This window comes from Phocoena sinus, chromosome 10, assembly GCF_008692025.1.
Source record: "Phocoena sinus isolate mPhoSin1 chromosome 10, mPhoSin1.pri, whole genome shotgun sequence".
Classification (NCBI taxonomy): Eukaryota; Metazoa; Chordata; class Mammalia; order Artiodactyla; family Phocoenidae; genus Phocoena; species Phocoena sinus.
Window position 1 is genome coordinate 73,295,935 of NC_045772.1, and position 27,744 is coordinate 73,323,678.

Sequence of the window (27,744 nt, forward strand, 5' to 3'; positions counted from 1 at the left end):
TGTCACTTTTTGCAGGTGACATGATACTATACACAGAAAATCCTAAAGATGATACCAAAAAACTAGTAGAGCTCATCAGTGGATTTGGTAAAGTTGCAGGATACAAGATCAGTATACAGAAATCTGTTGCATTGCTATACAGTAACAATGAGCTATCAGAAAGAGAATTTAAGGAAACAATATCATTTACCATTGCATCAAAAAGAATAAACTTAATCTAAGAATAGACTTACCTAAGGAGGTAAAAGACCTGTTGTACTCAAAACCTACTAGGACACTGATGAAAGAAATTGAAGATGACACAAACAGATGGAAAGGTATACTGGGTTCATGAATTAGAAGAATTAATATTGTTAAAATGACCATACTACCCAAGGCAATCTCAGATTCATTGCAATCCCTATCAAAATACCAATAGCATTTTTCAAAGAACAGATTTTTTAATGAGAGCTCTTACCAGTATTTACAACTTCTTCAAAGCTTTTTTTTTTTTTTTTTTTTACACATGTTGCAAAAGATCAGTTTTTCAATACAGTTTTTTCAGGCCAATAGCCTGTGGGGGTTAGGACTGTGAAAAGAAAAACAAATCAGAGGCATTAAGAACCTGAAAGAAAGAGTATAATGTGGGTGGCTGCTGCTGCCTGGAAAAGACTCATCATTTATCCTGTGGGCCCTCTTCACAATAGACCCAGAATCCTACTTCTTCCCATCCCTTCCACTTCTTGTACCCTTGTTTCCAGCTACTGTCCTCTTTCCCCTGGATTACTTCAGGAGCCTCCTAACTCATCTGCCTGCGATAGCCCTGGCTCCCGCACAGCCTCCCCTGTACTATGTTCTCCACAAAACTGCCACAGTGACCCTTTAAACTGGAAGCCAGTTCACACTACTGTTCTGTTCAGAACTCTCTCATGGCTTCCCATGTCACTTGGAATAAAAACCACCCCTACAAAGTCCTACACACTCTGAGCACATGAACACACGCTTCTCTGACCTGGCCTCCCAATGCAATCTTCCTTGCTCACTTTGCTGCAGCCTCTGTTCTTGCAGATACTGAGCAGGCTTCCATCTTCGGGTTTCACACTTGCCTGTCTTCAGATACCTACAGGGAGTGCTCTCTTCCATCTCAGCTCAATCATTACCTTACATTAGAGCCCTTAACTGAGAGCCCTATAAAAATAGCAAACTACCCCTGCCCTATTCCTTGTACTTCTCACTCTGTTTTGTTTCCCTTTTTAGTATTTATAATACTGTGTTTATATTTAACATGTAAATACAAACATATTTTTATGTTTATCTGTTTGTTTTCTGTGTGCCCACCTAGAATGTAAGCTCCATGAGAGTAGAGACCTTTTCTGACACCACAGACTAGAAAAATGCCTGGAGCCTAGGAGTCAAGCAGTAAATATTTGTTGAGTAAATTAATTAATTAACCAGTCTGTGTCCCCTTTATGTTACACTGCATTAGCAAAAGTGGCAGAACAACCTAAGAGCAGAGGAAACAGGGAATACTAAAGCAAGCATATGTTTATAACATGAGAATGATAAGTAAATTGGTTTTGACAGATAATAATTATTATTAACCTAGGAGTTTTCGAGAATGAATGTTCAATTCTATCCTCATGATTGTGAAGTTGTCAGTTTTATTTGAAATCCTAGTGTTGCTCTACAGAGCTTGAAGTATCTTTAATCAGGTGTTTACAAGATGAGAACTATTATGTTTTTCTGATGAAATGAACCTTTTATTATTATGAATCATTTATGCCTGATAACTATTTTTGCCTCAAAATCCATTATATCTATTATTGTATAGTTTCACCAGTTTTCTTTTTGTTAATTTTGTTTGTTATATCTTTTTCTTCATTATTATTTCAACTGTTTGCATCCATATATTTAAGTATGTCTTCTGAATAGCAAACATAGTATTTTTTTCCCACCATTCTAACCAGTGCCGTTTTATCAAATCACTGCTTGTTTACATTTATCCACATGAAAACCAGTTTTCTGTTATAATTTCTTTCTTTTTTATTGAAATATAGTTGAGGTACAATTTTATATTAGTTTCAGGTGTACCTAATGTAATGATTTGACATTTGCATGCATTATGAAATGATCACCATAAGTCTAGTAGTCATCTGTCCCCATACAAAGTTATTACAATAGTATTGACCATATTCCTTATGCTTTATATTACATCCCCATGGCTTATTTATTTTCTAACTGGAGGTTTGTACCTCTTAATTCCCTTCACCTATTTTTCCCAACACTCCCTACCTGCTTCCCTTCTGACAACCACCTGTTTGTTTTCTGTACCTATGAGTCTGTTTTCATTTTGTTTTCTTTGTCTGTTTTTGTTTTTAGATCACACATATAAGTGAGATCACATGGTATTTGTCTTTCTCTGTCTGACTTATTTCACTTAGCATAATACCCTCCAGGTCCATCCATATTGTCACAAAAGGCAAGATTTCAATTTTTTATGGCTGAGTAATATTTCATTGTATGTGTGTGCACACACGCGTGCGTGTGTGTGTGTGTGTGTGTGTATAACATCTGTTTTATCCATTCATCTATCTGTGGGCACTTAGGTTGCTTCCATATCTAAGCTGTTGTAAATAATGCTACAGTGAACATTGGGGTACATTTATCTTTTTGAATTACTATTTTTGTTTTCTTTGGGTGAACACCCAGAAATGAAATTCATGGATCATATGGTAGTTCTATTTTGAATCTTTTGAGGAACCTCCATAGTGTTTTCCACAGTGGCTGCACTAATTTACATTCCCACCAACAGTGCGTGAGGGTTCCCTTTTCTCTAAATCCTTGCCAATACTTGTTATTTATGGCCTTTTTAATAATAGTCTTTCTGACAGGTGTGAAATGATATCTCATTGTGGTTTTGATTTGCATTTCCCTGATGATAAGTGATGCTGAGTATCTTTTTGTATGCCTGCTGCCCATCTGTATGTCTTCTTTGGAAAAATGTCTATGCAGGTCACTTGTCCATATTTTAATTGCATGGTTTGTTTTTTTGATGTTGAGTTGTATGAATTCTTTATATATTTTGGTTATTAACCTCTTATCAAGTGTATCATTTGCATATATCTCCTCCCATTCTGTAGATGGCTTTTTCATTTAGTTGATAGTTTCCTTCACTGTGCAAAAGCTTTTTATTTGGATATAGTCCCATTTATGTATTTTTGCTTTTGTTTCTCTTGCCTGAGGAGACAGATCCAAAAAAAAATATTCCTAAGTCTGATGTCAGAGAGCCCACTTCCTATGTGTTCATCTAGGAGTTTAATGGTTTCAGTTCCTAATTTCAAGTCTTTTATCCATTTGAGTTTATTTTTGTACATTGTGTGAGAAAGTAATTCAGTTTGATTCTTTTGCATGTAGATGTCCAGTTTTCTCAACACCATTTATTGAAGAGTGACTTTTCCCCATTGTATAATCTTACATTCTTTGTTGTAGATTAATTGACCATATATGTGTGGGTTTATTTCTATGCTCTCATTTCTGTTCCTTTGATCTATGTGTCTGTTTCTGTGCTAGTACCACACTGTTTTGATGACTACAGCTTTTTAGTATAGTTTGAAATCAGGGAGCATGATACCTCCAGCTTTATTCTTTGGCTATTGAGTCTTTGTGTTTCCATAAAAACTTTAGAATTATTCAGTTTTGTTAAAAAAAATGCATTTGGTATTTTCATAGGCATTGCATTGAATCTGTAGGTTGCCTGGGGCAGTAGCAACATTTTAACAATATTATTCTTCCAATCCATGAGCATGATATGTCTTTCCATTTGTTTGTGTCATCTGCAGTTTCTTTCATTAATATCATATCGTTTTCAGAGTACAAGTATTAACTTTGTATCCTACAACATTACTGAATTCATTTATTTGTTCTAATAGTTTTTGGTAGCATCTTTTTTGGATTTTCCATGTAGTGTATCATGTCATCTGTGAACAATGACAGTTTTACTTCTCCCCTTCTCATTTGGATTCCTTTTATTTTGTATTCTTGTCTGATTGCTGTGGCTAGGATTTCCAATACTATGTTGAATAAAAGTGGCCAGAATGGGCATGCTTATCATCTCTTTGATCTTAGAGGAAATGCTTTCAGCTTTTCACTGTTGAATATGAAGTTGGCTGTCAGTTTGTCATATATGGCCTTTATTATGTTGAGGTAAGTTCCCTCTATATCCACTTTGTTGACAGTTTGTATCATAAATAGATTTTGAATTTTGCCAAAAGCTTTTTTTGCCTCTATTGAGATGATCATATGATTTTTTGTGTGTGTGTGTGGTATGCAGGCCTCTCACTGTTGTGGCCTCTCCCGTTGCAGAGCACAGGCTCCAGATGCGCAGGCTCAGCGGCCATGGCTCACGGGCCCAGCCGCTCTGCGGCATGTGGGATCTTCCCGGACTGGGGCACGAACCCATGTCCTCTGCATGGGCAGGCAGACTCTCAACCACTGCGCCACCAGGGAAGCCCAATCATATGATTTTTATTCTTCTTTTTGCTAATGTGGGGTTTCACATTGATGGATTTGTAAATATTGAACCATCCTTGCATCCCTAGGATTAATCCTGCTTAATCATGGTGTATGATCCTTTTAATGTATTGTTGAATTAGGTTTGCTAATATTTTGTTGAAGATTTTGGCAACTATTTTCATCAGTGATTTTTTTTTTTTTTTGTAGTCTCTTTGTCTGCTTTTGCTATCAAGATGATGCTGGCCTTGTACAATGAGTTCAGAACTGTTCCTTCCTCTTCACTTTTTTTTTTTTTTTTTTTTTTCCAGTACGCGGGCTTCTCACTGTTGTGGCCTCTCCCATTGCAGAGTACAGGCTCTGGATGCACAGGCTCAACGACCATGGCTCACGGGCCCAGGCTCATGGGCATGTGAGATCTTCCCAGACTGGGGCACGAACCCGTGTCCCCTGCATCAGCAGGAGGACCCTCTTCACTTTTTTGGAATAGTTTAAGAAGGATAGGTGTTAACTCTTCTTTAAGTGTTTTGTAGAATTCACCTCTGAAGTCATATGGCCTGGACTTTTGTTTTTTGGGCGTTTTTTGATTACTGATGCAATTTCTTTGCTGGTAATTAGTCTGTTCATATTTTCTATTTCTTCCTGAGTCAATCTTGGGGGACTGTAGACTTCTAGGAATTTATCCATTTCCTCTAGGTTGTCCATTTCATTGGCATCTAATTGTTCATAGTAACCTTTTATGATCCTTTGTATTTCTGTGATGTTGATTGTAACTCCTCCTCTTTCATTATGATTTTATTGATTTGAGCCCTCTCTCTTTTTTTATTGATGTGTCTGGCTAAATTTTTCCCAGTTTTGTTTATCTTTCCTAGAGACTGTCTCTTGGTTTCATTGATCTTTTCTATTGTTTTTCTAGTCTCTATTTTATTTCTGCTCTGATCTTTATTATTTCTTTCTTTCTACTAACATTGGATTTTTCATTTTTCTTCTTCTAGTCCCTTTAGGTGTAAGATTAGATTGTTTAGTTGTGATTTTTCTTATTTTCTGAGGTAGACTTTTATCACTATAAGCTTAGAACTGCTTTTGCTGCATATGTTATATTTTGGATTGTTATCCATTTTTATTTGTCTCTAGATATTTTTTAATTTACTATTTGATTTTGTCAGTGATCCATTTGTTGTTTAGTAGTGTATTATTTAGACTCCATATGTTTGGTTTTTGTAGTTTATTTTCTTTTAGTTGATTTATAGTCAATACATTTGTGGTCAGAAAATATATTTAATGTAATTTTAATATTCTCTTTTTATTTTAATATTCTTAAAATTTGAGACTTGTTTTGTGGCCTAGCATGTCATCTATCCTGAAGAATGTTCCTTGTGCACTTTTTTAAAAATGTGTATTCTGCCTGTTTTACATGGAATGTTTTCTATATATCTATTAAATTCATCTGGTCTAATGTGCTGTTTACTGCCAGTATTTCTTTATTGATTTTCTGTCTGGATCATCTTTCCATTGATATATGTGGCATGTTAGTCCCCCCCAACTATTATTGTCTTACTGTCAATTTCCCACTTTATGTTTGTTTCTGTTTGCTTTATGTATTTAGGTGCTCCTACATTGGGTGAATATATATTTGCAATTGTTATATTTTCTTCCTGGATTGATCCCTTTATCATTATGTAATGCCCTTCTTTGTCTCTTGTTACAGTCTTTGTTTTAAAGTCTGTTTTGTCTGATACAAGTATTGATACCCCAGCTTTCTTTTGATTTCCATTTTCATGGAATATCTTTTTCCATCCTTTCAATTTCACTTTCTGTGTGCCTTTAGATCTGAAGTCAGCCTCTTGTAATCAGCAAATATGCGAGTCTTGTTTTTGTATCCATTCAGCCAGTCTATATCTTTGGATTGGAGCATATTGTCCATTTAAATTTAAAGTAGTTATTGTTTGGTATGTACTTATTGCTCTTTTGTTAATTTTTTCTGGTTGTTTTGTAGTTTTATTTATTTATTTATGGGGGCTCCTTTTGCTTTTGCTCTCTTCCTTTGTAATTTGATGACTGTCTTGAGTGTTATGCTTGAATTCCTTTCTCTTTTTTGTGTGTGTACCTATTATAGGTTTTTGGTTTGTTATTACCATGAAGTTCATATATAACTATATATAACTGTATGATGTAATACACAAATATACACATATACACATAAATATATTATTATTTTAAGTTGATAAGCTCTTAAATTCAAACACATTCTAACCACCTTACATTTTTACTACCCCCCAACGTCTAATATTTTTGACATCATATTTTACATCTTTTTATTTTGTGTATCTCAACCTTTTATTGTAGATATAGATGATTTTAACATTCCTTCTAGCTTTATGAGTTTTTTTAATAAATTTATTTTATTTATTTATTTTTGGCTGCATTGGGTCTTCATTGCTGTGCGTGGTCTTTCTCTAGTTGCGGCGAGCGGAGGCTACTCTTTGCTGTGGTACACGGGCTTCTCATTGCGGTGGCTTCTCTTGTTGTGGAGCACGGGCTCTAAGTACACAAGCTTCAATAGTTGTGGCACACGGGCTCAGTAGTTGTGGCTTGTGGGCTTAGTTACTCCATGGCATGTAGGATCTTCCTGGACCAGGGCTTGATCCCATGTCCCCTGCATTGGCAGCAGATTCTTAACCACTGCACCAGCAGGGAAGCCCCTTCTAGCTTTATGAGTTTTTGATTTGCTACCTTTACTGTATGTTTTCTTTTGGCAATGAGATTTTTCCTTTTATAATTTTTATATTTCTAGTTGTGGCCTTTTCTTTTCCACTTAGAGAAGTCTCCTTAACATTTCTTGTAAAGCTGGTTCAGTGGTACTGAATTGTTTTAGCTTTTTCCTGTCTGTAAAACTCTTTATCTCTTCTTCAAGTCTGAATGATAACTTAGCCAGATAGAGTATTCTTTTCAGAGGTTTTTTTCCTTTCATTACTTTGAGTATATCTTGCCACTCTTCTGGCTTCAAAGTTTCTGCTGTAAAGTCAGCTGGTAGTCTTTTGGGAGTTTCCTTCAACTTAACTAGTTACTTTTCTCTTGCTGCTTTCCTAAGGTTCTCTCTCTATTAATTTTTGCCATTTTATTCAACATGTCTTGGTATTGACCTCTTTGGGTTGATCTTGTTTGGGACTGTCTTTACTTCCAGGACCTGGATGTCTGTTTCCTTGCCAGGTTAGGGAAATTTTCAGCTGTTCTTTCTTCAGATAGTTTCTCGGCTTCTTTCTCCCTCTCTTCTCCTATCTCTCCTATGGGATCCCTAAAATATAAATTCAGGTATAGCAGTTATTGTCTCCAAGGTCTCTTAAACTTATCTTCATTTTTTTTAATTCTTTTTTTTTTTTTCTGTTCAGTTGGGGTGATTTCCACTACTCTGTCTTCTAGATCACTTATCTGTTTCTCTGTAATATCTAATCTACTGATGATTCCTTCTAGTGTACTTTTAATTTCAGTTATTGCATTCTTCAGCTGTTTGGTCCTTCTTCATATTTCATAACTCTGTTGAAATTCTCACTGTGTTCATCCATTCTTCTCCCAGGTTCACTGAGCTTCTTTATGATCATTACCTTGAACTCTTTATTGGGTAGATTGCCTATCTCTGTTTTGTGTAGTTCATTTTCTGAGGTTATTTCTTGTTCCTTCATTTGGAGTGTATTTCTCTGTCTCCTCATTTTGGTCAGTTCTCTGTTTATTTCTATGTGTTAGGCAGGTCATTACATTTCCCAATCTTGGAGAAGTGATCTTATGTAGGAGACCTCCTATGTGGCCCAGCAGCACAGTCCCCTCTATGCAACTATATGCTCCTGGGGTACCTTATAACGGGGTTGTATGTGCTCTTCTGTTGTGGGGTGAGGGGCATGACTACTGTGGGCATGTAGGAGGCTGGGAACCAGCCCTGCCTGGTTGGCTCATGTGGTGACTACAGTTCTGCTCTTATATTGGGCCAGGTCCCTGCCAGGCTTTCTGCTTCAGCACCTCAGTGCTGGTGCTGACACTGGGCCAGGTCCCCAGCACTAATAGGCTAGAGGGAAGATTCCAAAATAGCACTTGCCAGTGCCAGTGGTATCTCAGTAGAATAAGCTCTCCAAAATGGCTGACTCCAGCATCTCCTTCCCCAAGGGAAGTCCCAGTTGCCTCCTGCCTCTCTGTGTGGTTCTCCAAGATCATCAGGTGGACCTGACGCAGACCCCTCTGTGCTGGGAGTCAGAGCATGTGAGATTTTTGCACACGCCCTTAATAATGGAGTCTCTGTCTTGTACTCCTGAAGCTTTTCTGAACATAAGCCCCACTGGCTTTTAGAGCCAGACCTTCTGGGAGTTTGTCTTCCTGGTGCAGGACCCCCAGGCTAAGGAACCCAATGTGGGGCTCAGACCCATGACTCTCTGAAGAGCATCTCTATGATTGTGATATTCCTCCCATTTGTGGGTCACCCACCTGGGAGTCCTGATTATACCCCATCTTTGCCCCTACTACCCATCTCATTGTGGTTCCTTCTTTATGTTTTTAGTTGTGGAAAATCTTTCCTGGTAGTCTCTAGGTCATTCTCATAGATGATTGCTCTGTAAGTAGCTGTAATTTTGGTGTGTCCATGAGAGGAGATTATTTCAGGGTTTTCCTTCTCTACCATATTGGCCACCCCCTCATAATTTCTTGTTCTATATTTTTTTCCTTCTGTTTTTGCTAAACTTATATTCATAAATATATGAATATATGTAAGAAGAAATATATATATTTCTTCTTTCTACTGTATCCTTTAGAAGCCTTTTCTGCAAGAGTATTGAGAGACAACTCTACCAAGAGTTGTCTGAAATTTTACTTATTTTTGCATCACTCTTTATTGATAATAACCTGGACATAGAAATCTAGATTTAGGGGTTTTTTTCCTCACAATACTTTGAAAATGTCATTTCTTAGTCTTCTGAATAGCCAGCTGCCAGGGTAGTTATCATTCATTTTTAAGTATTCTTTGCTTTCTTTGGATGCTTTAAGCCCTGTTGCTTGTCTTTAGTATTCTGTAGTTCAAATAATGTACCTTGATGTGAATTTAATTTTACTTATCCTGCTAAATGATCATTGTTCTTTCTGAATATGAAGAGTCTTGTTTCTCATCACTTACGAAAAATTCCCAGCATTATATCTCAAAATATTGTCCCTCTCCCCAAATTCTCTCTCTTCTGTCCTTCTGGAATTCCAGTGAGATGCATGTTGGCCTTCACGTTCTGCCTTCTCTGTCTCTTATTTCATGTCTTTTTTAGTTCCATGTTCTGGGACATTTTCTCAGACTATCCAGTTCTCTAATTTTCCTCACTGGTATCTAATCTGATGATTAGCACATCTATTGAAGGATTTCTTTCCAATGACTATATATTTTAAATTATATTTGATTCTTTTTCAAATCTGAATATTTTATGGTGTTTTATTTATATCTTAGATATCTTTTTTTAATCATTTAATTATTTATTTTTGCTTGTAGATGAGTTTTACAGTTTAAAGTTTTTTGCAGCTGTGAATCTGTGATTTATTGTTATCTACTAGCAATTGATCACAGTAGATTTTTTTCCTTACGTGTTCTGTATAATTGTAGCATAAGTTTATTTTCAACATGGTTTTATCTTGACAATCCTTTGTATTGAGATTGTTCTTCCAGAAATTTTTTCCATTTGCTTTTGTTAGGTACTGTGCAGGGCTGTCACCAACCTGCAGGTTGGTCCCTTAAAAGGGCCCCTAGAGTGGCTGCCCTGTGCCCTATATTTCAGTTGGGGGTAGTTGTATGTTACTCCTCTTTTCTGAACACTATTACAAACAAATTTAGACATTTCTGTCATTTTAGTATCCCAGAGGGCCCATGGAAGATACCTACATTGAGACTTCTTTTCAAATGTAATTATCTTAGATGACTCCATACTAGTTGAATTGCCCTTTTAGTGGGCTTTACTGTCCTAGTACATATTTTTATGTTAATTTATCTAATTGGGCATTCCTAAATCATTCAGTTTATACCAAGAAATTTCAATCTGATGTGAAATTTGGCTTGTAGATATAAACATATATAAATATGTGTATATGGACAAGCTTTCTTGTGTCCCTCTGCCACTGAGTGAAATTTCCTTCTTATACAATTTTATCAAGTACGCGATCCTTGTACTAGATAAAATCCAATCTCCTACAATACCCTATATGAACTGGCCCTTACCTACTTCTCTGGCCTCACCTGCTGCCACTGCATTTCTCTCAGTTCCATGCATCAGTCTTCTTAGTCTTCTGTTTCTCAAACACGTCAAGGTTTTGTTGCTGTTCCCTCTCGTAGAATGTCCCTCCACCATTATCACAAAGATCTAGCTCCTTCTTGCCCTTCAGGTCTCACTTCTCTGCAAGACCAGGGACATGTGAGGCTCAGTGTAAAATGAAAATTTAAGATCCTTTATTAAAAACTTCAAGACAGTGACAGCAGAGCATTAAGCCAGCTCTCCTAAGCATGGGCCTGTGCAATCACACGTGTCACACACTGAAGAAGCTGGCCCCACTTTCCCTGACTAGCCAATCGAATGCCCATTTCCACTTAGTTTTTCTCTATGTTTTTCACTCTGGTATTTCTTTCTTCATGACAATTACCATTATCTGAAATTATTTGCTTACTTATATATTGCCTATCTCCAACTGCTAGAATATAAAATCTATGCAAACAGGGACTTCCATATTGTTCACTGCTGTAGCACCTAGAATGGTGCCTGGCTCCATAAATATTTTCTTTTATGAGTGAATAACTTAGTCCATTATTTTCAGTGTTACAAAAGCAATCTACTTTAAGGGCAGAGATATTCCAGAATGACTTACGCTATCCCTAAAGCCAGAAAATCTCAAACAACATATGTATTTGATAGATATAAAAGTAAACCCACGATCAGAATTTTAAAAGATTACCTTAGAAGCAAGAAAAATATTCTTCCCATTCAGATGCTTGAAGATGGATTCTAGGACCCAAGAAAAAGAGAGACCTTAAATGAATTATGTTTTTGTTCATCTAATACGAAATGATTTATGGTGTGTTGTTTATTACAAAAAAAAAAGAGAGGTTAATGTTACCAAGGTTCCCAAGAACTTGTGAAAGCAAATTTTACTTATGTTTTTTGAATAGCAATTTTATTTTATTCTTTTCAGAGTTCAAGTGAAGCTCAAAACTATCATATAGACTTAAGCAGGTTTTATTGTCTTGAAAATGTCAGTGATATTGAAATTTATCATTAGCATATTCTCTTACTGCTAGATTTCATCATGTTTTCTTTTGATCCAAGGACAGTCAATCCACTATGGTCAGATAACTTAGTACCAAGCCTTACAAGAGGAAATGAATTTGAATTCATTAACTTCTGTGGTTTCCTATACTTATGATTTTACAACTTTATCAGAATGTACTTTAAAATATTTTTATGCATGTGTAAATTATTCTAAACTAAAATCACTTAAAATATTTTCTAGTTTGTTGTTTGATAAATGCACATTTTAATTAAGCTTTTGTTAATTAATAATTGAGAAATAGATTAATGATCTCCCCAATAACAGCAGAAAAACCATGGATTAAAAATGTGACAGTAGGGCTTCCCTGGTGGCACAGTGGTTGAGAGTCCGCCTGCCGATGCAGGGGACGCGGGTTCGTGCCCCGGTCCGGGAAGATCCCACGTGCCGTGGAGTGGCTGGCCCCGTGAGCCATGGCCACTGAGCCTGTGTGTCCAGAGCCTGTGCTCCGCAACGGGAGAAGCCACAACAGTGAGAGGCCCGCATACCGAAAAAAAAAAAAATGTGACAGTAAATTGACAGCTCTTGTTTTAATCAATTTTCTTTTCAAATTTAGGTGGTAAAGCCTACAGTGTTTTTTTAAAGTGCTGCTCTAGGTATTTAGAGTTTTACAGTGAGGTAACAGGCAAAGTACAAGGCATTTTAATGAAGTGCTGGATATTATACCTGTGATAGGTATAATATTGCTTCATGCCTATGAAATGCATAAGCATGTTCTGCTCATGATCTTGGATTTTTATCTGTGCCACCTAGAACCTACCATTAAGTTTACTTTTCTTTTTTAACTGAACATGAATTTCTTTAATATAGTCATTATTACCTCTGCAAATTAACAACATTTAACAATAAAGGATTTTCCTTCTGTTATTACTAAGCTCTTGAAATAACCTATCATGGGTTTTCTGGTTAGTTATGTTCAATGAATAAATGATAGAAAGTTATAGTTGCAAGTGCCCTTAAAGATGATTGAGTCCAAGGGTAGCAACTGTGCCCTTCTCCAGCCATTCCTTCACCATGTCTTGCCCTGGCAGACATTACTATCTAGTTACAGTCTCCTTTCCTAATGGGGTCCAAGCAGCCTGAGAATTTTCCTCAGCACAATATTGATTTTCCACAAACTAGTAATTCCTAGATCCTAGTCTAGTTCTTTCATTATATAGATGAGGAAACTGAATCTCAGACATTTTAAATGATTTGCTAAGACTCACAAAGCCAACTAATTAATGGCCAAGCTGGGACAAGAGAATAAGTCAGCTGACTCCCAATTAAATCTTTTTTCTCTCAGCACTAGTACCTTCAGTGAATTTTCCTATTCTAGTCGTCTTTTTATTCAACTACCTGACTTTAAAAAAAAAAAAAATTTAATAACATGTATACCTCCTTGTAACATGGAAGATACGCAGGAAAACTGAGTAACTCCCTAAAATGGTCCAGCCCCTCACTTAAATAACATCTCCAGCTAAAGACAAAAGAAGATATTGGGGAGGGATGGGAGTCAGTTATGGAATCAAGTACCTGACTTTTAAAATAATCTTGTAATGGAATACTACCAATTTTGAATCCTACCTTTGTGCCAGTGGGAATCAGGCTAGCCAGAACTTCAGCCCTCTCAGGTAGATTGTCATCATCTCTGAGGGAACTTCTCTGTTTATGACTCTGCTACCCACAGAGCCCCCTCTGGGAAATGAGTCTGCAAAATCTTACTCAGCATAACTTGCATTCCTATTTATATTATCAATATTTTCAGAAGGGAATTTAGCCACAAATTTTTCTTTTGTTTACATTTCTTATTCAGAACATGTCAGTATCTATTACCTCTCTGCAAAAATGCCAAGGGTTTGAAGATGTATGACTGGTGTGGGAAGCTCAGCGGCAGTTTTAGAGTTGCCCTGATTTCTCCATGTACTGAGAAGATTGGAATAGTTCCAGCTAAATACACGATAAGTATTGTGTATAAGTTTTCTCAACAAGGATCTGTTTTTCATGGAATTGAAGAAAAAGCTGATCTATCTTCATTACATATTTTGTATGTAACAGCTGCTTCAATGCAGATTGGGAACAAATTCTTACTCTAAGGATCTGACAGGTTACAAATTATACTGTTATAAATTTGATTCTCTCTGGACCAGTGAACTGAAAGGTCTACCAAGTTTCTTTCTGGATAATGTGAACTCATGATTCAGCAAATCCTCCTCAGTTGTCAGACTTTAGTAATGGGAAGGCATTATTCCTCTTTGTCTCTGCATGTTTTTTTATAATTGGCCTTCAAAATGCATTCAGTTGCTGCATTTCACTGATATCCAGTCTCCACTGTTTGAATTGCTATTAGTTGTACAGACCAATCTGTAGCCTTGATTTTTCCAATCTTTTTTGACCCACCTACTAGATATATTTCAGATTTTTGTTTTGAGCTGTCATATTTGTTTCCTTTATTTGCTTTACTCAGCCAGTGGCCATGGAAATGAAACTTATTTTTACTGTAATCTTGAGATTACTCTGTGTATGTCCCTGTAAAAGTGTACCTTGGGGTGCTAATGTTCAAAATTAAAGTACAACACTGATTTTCCAGGTGGTTGTACCTTTCGTGAGGTGGGAATGGGGGATAAGTGTGATGAGATTGCATATAGTTTGAAGAGAGGCAGTACCTTTGTTTCATTACCTCGATTTATTTTGGGGACCATTTATAAAGTATTTTGAACTTCATTTAGTATAAAGCGGTGTGAGAGATTTTTATGTTTATACAAAGGTGTCATGGGTAATGTTCTAAAAACTTAGGAAAACCTTGAATGGAGCTGATGTGTCCCGTAAGTCTCTCCTCTGCCTTAGCACTAGCCTGGTATATTCCTGGGAGGCATATTCATGTACCTTGCAAAGAGGCTGAACACAGGCTAGCTGGCCTACTTCGGAGTGAAGCAGTGGCTCTACAGTTAGACAAAGTTAAAGGGCTCTTATTCATAATAGTATCTTGTAAATTTTTGATGAATTAAAAGTTACTTGGGGAGAACTTCAAGATGGTGGAAGAGTAAGAAGTGGAGATCACCTTCCTCCCCACAAATACATCAGAAATACATCTACTTGTGGAACAGCTCCTACAGAACACCTACTGAACGCTGGCAGAAGACCTCAGACCTCCCAAAAGGCAAGAAACTCCCCACATACCTGGGTAGGGCAAAAGAAGAAAGAAAAAACAGAGACCAAAGAATAGGGATGGGACCTGCACCAGTGGGAGGGAGCTGTGAAGGAGGAAAAGTTTCCACACACTAGGAAGCCCCTTCACTGGCGGAGACGACGGGTGGCGAGGGGGAAGCTTTGGAGCTACAGAGGAGAGTACAGAAACAGGGGTGCGGAGGGCAAAGCGGAGAGATTCCCGCACAGAGGATCAGCGCTGACCAGCACTCACCAGCCCGAGAGGCTCGTCTGCTCACCCGCCAGGGTGGGCGGGGCTGGGAGCTGAGGCTCCGGCTTTGGAGGTCAGATCCCAGGGAGATGATTGGGGTTGGCTGCATGAACACAGCCTGAAGGGGGCTAGTGCACCACAGCTAGCTGCAAGGGAATCCGGGAAAAGTCTGGACCTGCCTACGAGGCAAAAGACCATTGTTTCGGGGTGCACGAGGAGAGGGGATTCAGAGCACCACCTAAACGAGCTGCAGAGACGGGTGTGAGCTGCAGCTATCAGTGCGGACACCAGAGATGAGCATGAAATGCTAAGGCTGCTGCTGCAGCCACCAAGAAGCCTGTGTGCAAACACAGGTCACTATCCACACCTCCTTTCCGGGGAGCCTGTGCAGCCTGCCACTGCCAGGGTCCCGTGATCCAGGGACAACTTCCCTGGGAGAACACACAGCGTGCCTCAGGCTGGTGCAATGTCACGCCAGCCTCTGCCACTGGAGGCTCGCCCCACATTCCGTACCCCTCCCTCCCCCCGGCCTCAGTGAGCCTAATCAGCTGCTCCTTTAACCCCGTCCTGTCTGAGCAAAGAACAGACGCCCTCAGGTGACCTACACTCAAAGGCTGGGCCAAATCCAAAGCTGAACCCCAGGAGCTGTGAGAACAAAGAAGAGAAAGGGAAATCTCTCCCAGCAGCCCCAGGAGTAGCAGATTAAATCTCCACAATCAACTTGATGTAACCTACATCTGTGGAATACCTGAATACACAACGAATCATCCCAAATTGAGGCGGTGGACTTTGGGAGAAACGATATATTTTTTTTTTCCTTTTTCTCTCTTTCTGAGTGTGTATGTGTATGCTCCTGTGTGTGATTTTGTCTGTATAGCTTTACTTTTACCATTTGTCCTAGGGTTCTGTCTGTCCATTTTTTGGTGGTTTTTTGGGTTTTTTTTTTTTAGTGTAGTTTTTAGCACTTGTTATCATTGGTGGATTTGTTTCTTGGTTTGGTTGCTCTCTTCTTCCTTTTTTTCTTTTTTTTAATTATGTTTTAATTTTTTTTATTTTTAATAATTATTTTTTATTTTAATAACTGTTTTTTTTTTCTTCCTTTCTTTCTTTCTTTTTTTCTCCCTTTTGCTCTGAGCCATGTGGATGACAGGGTCTTGGTGCTTTGGCTGGGTGTCAGGCCTGTGCCTCTGAGGTGGGAGAGCCAAGTTCAGGACATTGGTCCACCAGAGACCTCCCAGCTCCATGTAATATCAAACGGTGAAAATCTCCCAGAGATCTCCATCTCAACGCCAAGACCCAGCTCCACTCAATGACCAGCAAGATATACAGTGCTGGACACCCTATACCAAACAACTAGCAAGACAGGAATACAATCCCACCCATTAGCAGGCTGCCTAAAATCATAATAAGGTCATAGAGACCCCAAAACACACCACCAGATGTGGACCTGCCCACCAGAAAGACAAGATCCAGCCTCATCCACCAGAACACAGGCACTAGTCCCCTCCACCAGGAAGCCTACACAACCCACTGAACCAACCTTACCCACTGGGGCCAGACACAAAAAACAATGGGAACTATGAACATGCAGCCTGCAAAAAGGAGACCCCAAACACAGTAAGTTAAGCAAAATGATAAGACAGAGAAACACACAGCAGATGAAGGAGCAAGGTAAAAACCCACCAGACCAAACAAATGAAGAGGAAATAGGCAGTCTACCTGAAAAAGAATTCAGAGTAATGACAGTAAAGATGATCCAAAATCTTGGAAATAGAATGGAGAATATACAAGAAATGTTTAACAAGGACCTAGAAGAACTAAAGAGCAAGCAAACAATGATGAACAACACAATAAATGAAGTTAAAAATTCTCTAGAAGGAATCAATAGCAGAATAACTGAGGCAGAAGAACGGATAAGTGACCTGGAAAATAAAATAGTGGAAATAACTACTGCATAGCAGAATAAAGAAGAAAGAATGAAAAGAATTGAGGACACTCTCAGAGACCTCTGGGACAACATTAAACACAACAACATTCTAATTATAGGGGTCCCAGGAGAAGAAGAGAAAAAAAAAATGGACTGAGAAAATATTTGAAGAGATTATAGTTGAAAACTTCCCTAATATGAGAAAGGAAATCGCTAACAAGTCCAGGAAGCACAGAGAGTCCCATACAGGATAAACGCATGGAGAAACACACCAAGACACCTATTAATCAAACTATGAAAAGTTAAATACAAAGAAAAAATATTAAATGCAGCAAGGGAAAAACAACAAATAACATACAAGGGAATCCCCATAAGATTAACAGCTGATCTTTCAGCAGAAAATCTGCAAGCAAGAAGGGAGTGACAGGACATATTTAAAGTGATGAAAGGGAAAAACCTACAACCAAGATTACTCTACCCAGCAAGGATCTCATTTAGATTCGACAGAGGAATTAAAACCTTTACAGACAAGTAAAAGCTAAGAGAATTCAGCACCACCAAACCACCTTTACAACAAATGCTAAAGGAACTTCTCTAGCCAGGAAACACAAGAGAAGAAAAGACTTAAAATAACAAACCCAAAACAATTAAGAAAATCGTAATAGGAACATACATATTGATAATTACCTTAATTGTAAATGGATTACATGCTGCAACCAAAAGACATAGACTGTCTGAATAGATACAAAAACAAGACCTGTATATATGTTGTCTACAACAGACCCACTTCAGACCTAGGGACACATACAGACTGAAAGTGAGGGGATGGAAAAAGATATTCCATGCAAATGGAAATCAAAAGAAAACTGAAGTAGCAATTCTCATATCAGATAAAATAGACTTTAAAATAAAGACTATCACAAGAGGCAAAGAAGGACACTAAATAATGATCAAGGGATCAATCCAAGAAGAAGATAAAACAATTGTAAATATTTCTGCACCCAGCATAGGAGCACCGCAATACATAAGGCAAATGCTAACAGCCATAAAAGGGGAAATCGACAGTACCACAATCATAGTAGAGGACTGTAACACCTCACTTTCACCAATGGACAGATCATCCAAAATGAAAATCAAAAGCGAAACAAAAGCTTTAAATGATACATTAAATAAGATGAAATTAATTGATATTTATTGGACATTCCATCCAAAAACAACAGAATACACTTTCTTCTCAACTGCACATGGAGCATTCTCCAGGATAGATCATATCTTGGGTCACAAATCAAGTCTTGGTAAATTTAAGAAAATTGAAATCGTATAAAGTATCTTTTCCAACCACAACGTCATGAGACCAGATATCAATTACAGTAAAAACTGTAAAAAATTAAAACACGGGCTTCCCTGGTAGCACAGTGGTTGGGAGTCCGCCTGCCGATGCAGGGGACATGGGTTCGTGCCCCGGTCCGGGAGGATCCCACGTGCCATGGAGCATTTGGGCCTGTGGGCCATGGATGCTGAGCCTGCGCGTCTCCGCAACCGGAGAGGCCACAGCAGTGAGGGGCCTGCATACCGCAAAAAAAAAAAAAAAATACAAACACATGGGGGCTAAACCATATGCTACTAAATAACCAAGAGAACACTGAAGAAATCAACGAGGAAATCAAAAAATACCTAGAAACAAACAACAATGAAAACACGACCACCCAAAACCTATGGGATGCAGCAAAAGCAGGTCTAAGAGGGAAGTTTATAGCAATACAATCATACCTCAAGAAACAAGAAACATCTCAAATAAACAGCCTAACCTTACACCTAAAGCAATTAGAGAAAGAAGAACAAAAAAACCACCAAAGTTAGCAGAAGGAAAGAAATCATAAAGATCAGATCACAAATAAATGAAAAAGAAATGAAGGAAACAATAGCAAAGATCAATAAAACTAAAAGCTGGTTCTTTGAGAAGATAAACAAAATTGATAAACCATTAGCCAGACCCATCAAGAAAAAAAGGGAGAAGACTCAAATCAATAGAATTAGAAATGAAAAAGGAGAAGTAACAACTGACACTGCAGAAATACAAAGAATCATGAGAGATTGCTACAAGCAACTATATGCCAATAAATTGGACAACTTCGAAGAAATGGACAAATTCTTAGAAAAGCACAACCTTCTGAGACTGAACCAGGAAGAAATAGAAAATATAAACAGAGAAATCACAAGCACTGAAGTTGAATCTGTGATTTAAATTCTTCCAACAAACAAAAGCCCAGGACCAGATGGCTTCACAGGCGAATTCTGTCAAACATTTAGATAAGGGCTAACAACTAGCCTTCTCAAACTCTTCCAAAGTACAGCAGAGGGAGGAACACTCCCAAACTCATTCTGCGAGGCCACCATCACCCTGATACCAAAACCAGACAGAGATGTCACCGAAACAGAAAACTACAGGCCAATATCACTGATGAACATAGATGCAAAATTCCTCAACAAAATACTAGCAAACAGAATCCAACAGCACATTAAAAGGATCATACACCATGATCAATTGGGGTTTATCCCAGGAATGCAGATTCTTCAGTATACACAAATCAGTCAGTGTGATACACCATATTAACAAAATGAAGTAGAAAAACCATATGATCATCTCAATAGATGCAGAAAAAGCTTTCGACAAAATTCAGCACTCATTTATGATAAAAACCCTCAAGAAAGGGCATAGAGGGGACCTTCCGCAACATAATAAAGGCCATATATGACAAACCCACAGTCAACATCGTCCTCAATGTTGAAAAACTGAAACCATTTCCACTAACATCAGGAAAAAGACAAGGTTACCCACTCTCACCACTGTTATTCAACATTGTTTTGGAAGTTTTAGCCACCTCAATCAGAGAAGAAAAAGAAATAAAAGGAATCCAAATTGGAAAAGAAGAAGTAAAGCTGTCACTGTTTGCAGATGACATGATACTATACATAGAGAATCCTACAGATGCTACCAGAAAACTACTAGAGCTAATCAGTGGATTTGGTAAAGTAGCAGGATACAAAATTAATGCACAGAAATCTCCTGCATTCCTATACAGTAATGATGAAAAATCTGCAAATGAAATTAAGGAAACACTCCCATTTACCACTGCAACAAAAAGAATAAAATACCTAGGAATAAACCTATGTTAGGAGACAAAAGACCTGTATGCGGAAAACTATAAGATACTCATGAAACAAATTAAAGATGATACAAATAGATGGAGAGATATACCATGTTCTTGATTGGAAGAATCAACATTGTGAAAATGACTCTACTACCCAAAGCAATCTACAGATTTAATGCAATCCCTATCAAACTACCCTTGGCATTTTTCACAGAACCACAACAAAAAGTTTCACAATCTGTATGGAAACACAATATTCCCCAATAGCCAAAGCAATATTGAGAAAGAAAAACAGAGCTGGAGGAATCAGGCTCCGTGACTTCAGACTATACTACAAAGATACAGTAATCAAGACAGTATGGTACTGGCACAGAAATTGAAATATGGATCAATGGAACAGGATGGAAAGCCCAGAAATAAACCCACGCACATATGGTCACCTAATTGTTGATAAAGGAGGCAAGAACATACAATGGAATAAACTCAAAATGGATTAAAGACCTAAATGTAAGGCCAGACACTATAAAAACTCTTAGAGGAAAACATAGGCAGAACACTCTATGACATAAATCACAGCAAGATCCTTTTTGACCCACCTCCTAGGGAAATGGAAATAAAAACAAAAATGAACAAATGGAACCTAATGAAAATGAAAAGCTTTTGCACAGCAAAGGAAACCATAAAGAAGACCAAAAGACAACCCTCAGAATGGGAGAAACTATTTGCAAATGAAGCAACTAAGGATTAATCTCCAAAATTTACAAGCAGCTCATGCAGCTCAATATCAAAAAAACAAACAACCCAATCCAAAAATGGGCAGAAAACCTAAATAGACATTTCTCCAAAGAAGATATACAGATTGCCAACAAACACATGAAAGAATCCTCAACATCACTAATCATTAGAGAATTGCAAATCAAAACTACAATGAGATATCACCTCACACCAGTCAGAATGGCCATCATCAAAAAATCTACAAACGATAAATGCTAGACAGGGTGTGGAGAAAAGGGAACCCTCTTGCACTGTTGGTGGGAATGTAAATTGATACAGCCACTATGGAGAACAGTATGGAAGTTCCTTAAAAAACTACAAATAGAACTACCATATGACCCAGCAATCCCACTACTGGGCATACACCCTGAGAAAACCATAATTCAAAAAGAGTCATGTACCACAATGTTCATTGCAGCTCTATTTACAATAGCCAGGACATGAAGCAACCTAAGTGTCCATCAACAGATGAAGGGATAAAGAAGATGTGGCACACGGGCTTCCCTGGTGGCACAGTGGTTGGGAGTCCGCCTGCCGATGCAGGGGACGCGGGTTCGTGCCCCGGTCTGGGAGGATCCCGCGTGCCGTGGAGCCTGGGCCCATGGGCCATGGCCGCTGGGCCTGCACGTCCGGAGCCTGTGCTCCGCAACAGGAGAGGCCACAGCAGTGAGAGGCCGCGTACCGCAAAAAAAAAAAAAAAAGATGTGGCACATATATACAATGGAGTATTACTCAGCCATAAAAAGAAACGAAATTGAGTTATTTGTAGTGAGGTGGATGGACCTAGAGTCTGTCATACAGAGTGAAGTAAGTCAGAAAGAGAAAAACCATACCATATGCTAACACATATATATAGAATCAAAAAAATTGGATATGAAGAACCTAGGAGCAAGACGGGAATAAAGACGCAGACCTACTAGAGAATGGACTTGAGGACATGAGGAGGGGGAAGGGTAAGCTGGGACAAACTGAGGGAGTGGCATGGACATACATACACTACCAAATCTAAAATCGATAGCTAGTGGGAAGCAGCTGCATAGCCCAGGGAGATCAGCTCTGTGCTTTGTGACCACCTAGAGGGGTGGGATAGGGAGGGTGGGAGGGAGGGAGATGCAAGAGGGAAGAGATATGGGGATGTATGTATATGTATAGCTGATTCACTTTGTTATAAAGCAGAAACTAACACACCATTGTAATTATACTCCAATTATACTCCAATAAAGATGTTAAAAAAAAAAAGTTACTTGGGAATATAGATTCTAATTTACTATTAAGGTTTCTCCTTTTGCCTTTCAACTTCTTATTCAGGTTAATTGATCTTCATTTTATATTCAAAAGCCCCTATATTAGTAATATTCCTATGTAATATAAACCCCAAATTTAGTGTCATCAAACAATAAACATTTATTGTGCCATATAGTTTCTATGGGTCAGCAGTCCAGAAATAGACTAGCTGAGAAATTCTAGCTCAGTGTTGCTCATAGACTGCTCTCATCTGAAGTCTTAACTAAAGCTAAAGGATACACTTCCAAAGCGATTCACTTATGTGCCTGGCAAGTTAATGCCGGTTGTTGTGAGTCATGCCTTAGTTTCTTTTCATGTGTAGCTCCCCGTCCGGCTGATTGAGTGTCCCCGTGACATGGCATCTGGCTTCCCCAGAACAAATGATCCAAGAGACAGTCAGGCAGGAGTCACAGTATCTTTCATGAACTAGCTTTAGGAATCATACTCTATCATTCCACAATATTAGTTACACAGATAACCATATTCAGTGGGAACTACACAAGGGCATGAGTACCAGGAAGTGGGATCATTGGGGGACATCTTGCAGACTGTTTCCCATAACTCCAAATAAAATCATGTGTGAAGTAGATTTTAATCAAAACAATAGCTTTTATATTCATATGGACAGAATGTATGCTTTTCAGTCTATGTCTATGTATGTCTGTGTTTACCATAACTGGCATGTAACATGTATCCATTAACTTTTTTATTTTAGAGCACACTTGTATCTGGGACTATGGTTAAATTATCTGATTTATGTTTATCATTCTCACAGCATAAAAGCTGCCAATACAAGACAACAAAAATTAGGCAACTGTCCTCATCTATGTGAAACGGATTGAAATATTTAGCTAAGAGGAGATGGGTTATTGGATTAGTTCCTCATTTTGTGTCAAATCACCACTTACATATTTTTTCCATATTACTATTGTTTATGAAAACAGAAAAACATTTTCTGCTACAGAACCACAATATAAATGAGAAAATATTGAGCTGAAATGGGAAAATAACATTATAATTATAGGTCAGGAGATGCAAGTCAGAAATCCAAAATAAGTTCAGTGTACTCTGAAAATGTTAGCATTTTTTAATGTACTTAAAGATAATTATATTGCAAACATAATACAATTTTTACCATTGTTTCCCAGTTGAAGGGCTTAGGGATGATCACATGCTTACTTTACATCCCTTGAAGAGATGTGTCTTATTTTCTTAGCATCAGAACTTATACAAATAATAAAATGAATAGTTTTCACTGTGCATTAGTTACTATTATTTACCCTAAGCATGTTATCAAATAGCACTTTTTAGGTTGTTTTTTTTTTTTAAGTTTTAAGTTTTAAAAAATGATCAAAAAGCACTCTACTGCACTGTCAAGGATAAAACAAATCATCTTTCTAAATGGAAATTTGTGAATACCTATAGACTTAATTATGTCCTCAACCTATGATTAGCAACCCTACTTCTAGAAATGTGTTATAAGGAAATAATTGGAGAGGAAGTTAAGGACATATATGTTCATGGCAGAATTATTATTATTAAAAATACTGGAATAATATCCAGTTAGCAAATGATAAAATAAACGATGCTACATTCTAATTATGTTATTTAGTATACAGGTTAAACTGCTGTAACCAAAAGATCGATCTAAATAAGGTTTATTTCAGTCAATTTCAATATTCCAGAGATACTAAACCTTGTGGCTGTGCACCAAAACATGATCAGGGACCTACGTCTCCACGCTCTTTCTCTCTGAGGAATAATACCTTCTACATAGTTTTAGCCAACTCACCGTCACCATCACTTTGCGCCAGCCCATGGGAATGGGGAAAAAGGAAAGGGAGAGCAAGCAGCTTTCTTTTAAGAAAATGACCTAGAATTCACATACATTATTTCTGCTCACATTCCAATGGCTAAAACTTAGTAACTTGGGGCCTCCCTGGGGGCGCAGTGGTTGAGAGTCCACCTGCCGATGCAGGGGACACGGGTTCGTGCCCCGGTCCGGAAAGATCCCACATGCCGCGGAGCGGCTGGGCCCATGAGCCATGGCCGCTGAGCCTGCGCGTCCGGAGCCTGTGCTCCGCAACGGGAGAGGCCACAACAGTGAGAGGCCGCGTACCGCAAAAAAAAAAACTTAGTAACTTGGTCACACTGAGGTAAAGTTAGGATGTCAAGGACTATACCCTGCATTTGAGAGTAAATGAAATATGAGTTTCCATGTATAACCTTGAAAACATTATTTTAAGTGAAAGAAGACAGTTATAAAAGGCCACATACTATACGATTCCATGAAATGTCCATAATGGGCAAATCTAGAGACAGAAAGTAGAATTATGGTTGTCAGTGGCTTGAAGGAAGAAGGATTGGGGAGACTGCTAACGAGGATGGGGGTTCTTTTTGGGGTGAAGAAAATGTTCCAAAATTAGATAGTGATGATGGTGGCACAACTCTGTGAATATACTTAAAAATCATTGAAGTATATACTAGAAAATGATTAATTTTATGGCATATGAATTATAATTCGATAAAACTTATAAAAGAAAAACAAATGTTCTCTGGCAGAAAAGTACAACAAGGAAACTTTCCTTTCTCAGCCCTCAGGTGGATAGAAGGGGAAACCACTCCACCCCAAGAATTTAAAACCAGAAGTCAGCCCTTATGTGTGGCTTCATGCTCCCTGTGTCTGTAAAACCTCTAGCTGAGGACTTAACCTAAAGTGGTCCTGGTTTTACAGCAGCTTCTGCAGGTCTAGCAGAAGCAAATGTAAATCCTATCTGGAAATATCAACCTCAATAAAATCCCCAAATCATTCCCATAGATAAAATTCCAAGGAAAACAAGCACTTCACAGAGCAAATCACAAAACATCCAAGGGTACTAGGCACCATGAATGGGAATCAAAGAAACACATGACAGCAGTAATTGCCTGCAGAGGTTTCAGGTATTAGATTTGTTTTATTTATATATATATATTTATATATATATATATTTATTTATATATTTATATATATATATATCACATTGAATGTGGTTCTGAAAATACAAGATAAACAAAAAGGAAATTTCTCCCTCAAAGTGCCTCCAGTCCAGTAGACAAGACAGACAAATGTATTCACATAATTATAACACTTCTAGCTCTTAATTAAGGAAATGCAAATTAAAACTATAATGGATTACCATTTCATCTATCAGATTAGCGGATGTTTTTAAAAAAAAAAAAAACTGTTTAGGTTCCATGCAGAGCTATCCCTTGTCTACTGCTGGGGAGAATCTAAACTGGTACAACTCCTTAGGACACAATTTGTGTTATCTATGAAGTTGACTTGGTATATACCTATCATCCCACAATTCTACTTCCCTGCATTTAATAGAGAAACCCTTAGACACATGCACCAGGACACAGTTTAAAAATATGTTCATAGCAGCATTATATGCCACTTTTTAAAACTGGAAAAAAACACAATTGAATGGATAAACTGGTATATTCATACAACTATATACTATAGAGCACTGAAAATCAGCTATAAGCTAAAGGAATCACCATGGACAAATCTCAAAAGCATAATATTAAAGAATGAAGCAAGTCATAAGAGAAAGCATATAATCCCATTATATTAAATCAAAATCAGGCACAAGCAAGCAATTTATTTTTTAGGAATGAGTGTATAAATAGGATCATAATAGAGAGACAGCATAATTATCACAGAATTAATGATAGTGATTATCTGTGGGCCAAGGGAGAAGATACAATCAGAAAGTGGCCCACGGACAGCTTCTGAAGTCTGATAATGATGTAGTTCTTAACCTGGTTGTTGAGTATATCAGTGATTATCTTTTTAATGTTCTTTAGAGTATACATAAATATCTTATAAGAAGTTCCTTGTATGTATGATAAATTTTAATAAATTAAGACAGGCTATAAAACAACTGTATCATGAACCTAATTTTATTTGCACACACACACAAAAAAACTAGATTTTTAAATATGTGTGGGAAAAGAACTCTAAGGAAGCACACCAAAATATTTATTTAATGATGAAAGGATACATGTAGATGAGTAATTCAAATAGAAGTTTGGACATTCAGGTTGCAGGGCAGCTTTGATTGTTGAGCTACTTTCTCATAGAGGTCAGCATTCTGCTAATTGTGCTTATCAAAAACATAAGCAGCATTATATCACTACAGATCTAACAGGCAAGCTTGAGTATTTTTAGGAATGTTCTAGATGCTTTCTAATTCTTTTGCACATATAGAAAGTTATGATTAGTTCATTTGAATGTACATAAGTCTCCTAGAAGTGGAATACTTTTTTTATATACTTCAGCAAGTACGTAATAGAATATTATTTTGATTACTATGTAATTGTTCTTAAGATATATTCTCATACTTCAGTCAAATTTCTATGATGAATGAACCCTATCACATATAACAGTAGCACATATTATCTTGGTACCAGTAAACTTGTATTGTACATTTAGTGAGTAACAATACCTCTCCTCTCTTGGTCGATTCATGGCTAGCAAATATCAGTTTATCATCAATAAACTTGGTGAATTCACCCTTTTATATTTTTAGACAAAGAAGAAATATGAGCTAGTCTCTCAACTATTTCCATTCACTTTGCATCATGATTCATCTATTTATTCAGAGGCCACCTTCTCTTGTCTCTTACCCTTGCTATTTATTCATTTTCATCCTAAAATTTATCATAATGGTCTGAAAGACAATGCTTATATTACTGTATAGAAATACCAATAAGTTCATTCATGATTGAATGAAGGGAAAACTTGTTTCAATAAGAACAAAAGAGAAAGCTAAGGAAGTATAACAATTTATTAAAAGCTTAACACAAAGCTTGTGACTGGCATAAACAAATAAAATGAGCTGAAGGAAAAAATAATGTCCTAGGAATCCAGATGATGTTACTTCCTTCTCCTTTAGGAAGCACATCATATCCACAAGGGAGTATTGTAATGTATAGAACTTTATAGAAGGAAAAAATATTCTTTTTTGTCTTTGGACCCCAGGCCTGCTGAATACATGCATTTTATTAATAGCAAGAATAATTACTGTTATTTTCATAATAATAATAATTTCATTACATGCTAAGCATTTTTAAAGAAAGGTAGCAAGCCTCAGGTAGGTTAAATAACTTTCTTAATGTCATTGGTGGAAGTTAGCTAGTAAGTAGTAGAGCTAGAATTCAAACCCTGGTCTGCTCTATTGCAAAGTTTGTTCTGTTAACCTCTTATAAAACTGGCCACATACCCAAATCCATCTTCATTTCCTCTGTACCTTTTAACCAGATTGAGTCATTCCTGGTATATGGATCAGAGGTTTATCTTAACATCTAGGTTGATTACATTATTTTACTACATTACAGGGCCCTAATTT

General features: G+C 37.5%; 1 protein-coding gene across 3 annotated transcripts in view; it reads left to right on the plus strand.

The window, feature by feature from the left end:
* Window positions 1–27,744, plus strand: part of SLC2A13 (solute carrier family 2 member 13) — a 445,982-nt gene that overhangs the window by 392,612 nt on the left and 25,626 nt on the right. Inside the window, exon 8 of one of the 3 annotated variants that reach the window (XM_032646428.1) lies at window positions 16,350–17,881. The exons of 1 other annotated variant lie outside the window; for it this stretch is intronic. In XM_032646428.1, the coding sequence (XP_032502319.1) occupies window positions 16,350–16,527 (178 nt within the window). In that variant the 3' untranslated portion in view covers window positions 16,528–17,881. Of the gene's footprint in view, window positions 1–13,612; window positions 14,174–16,349; window positions 17,882–27,744 lie in introns of those variants that run through there. One more of the 3 variants, XM_032646427.1, reaches the window with a different exon arrangement.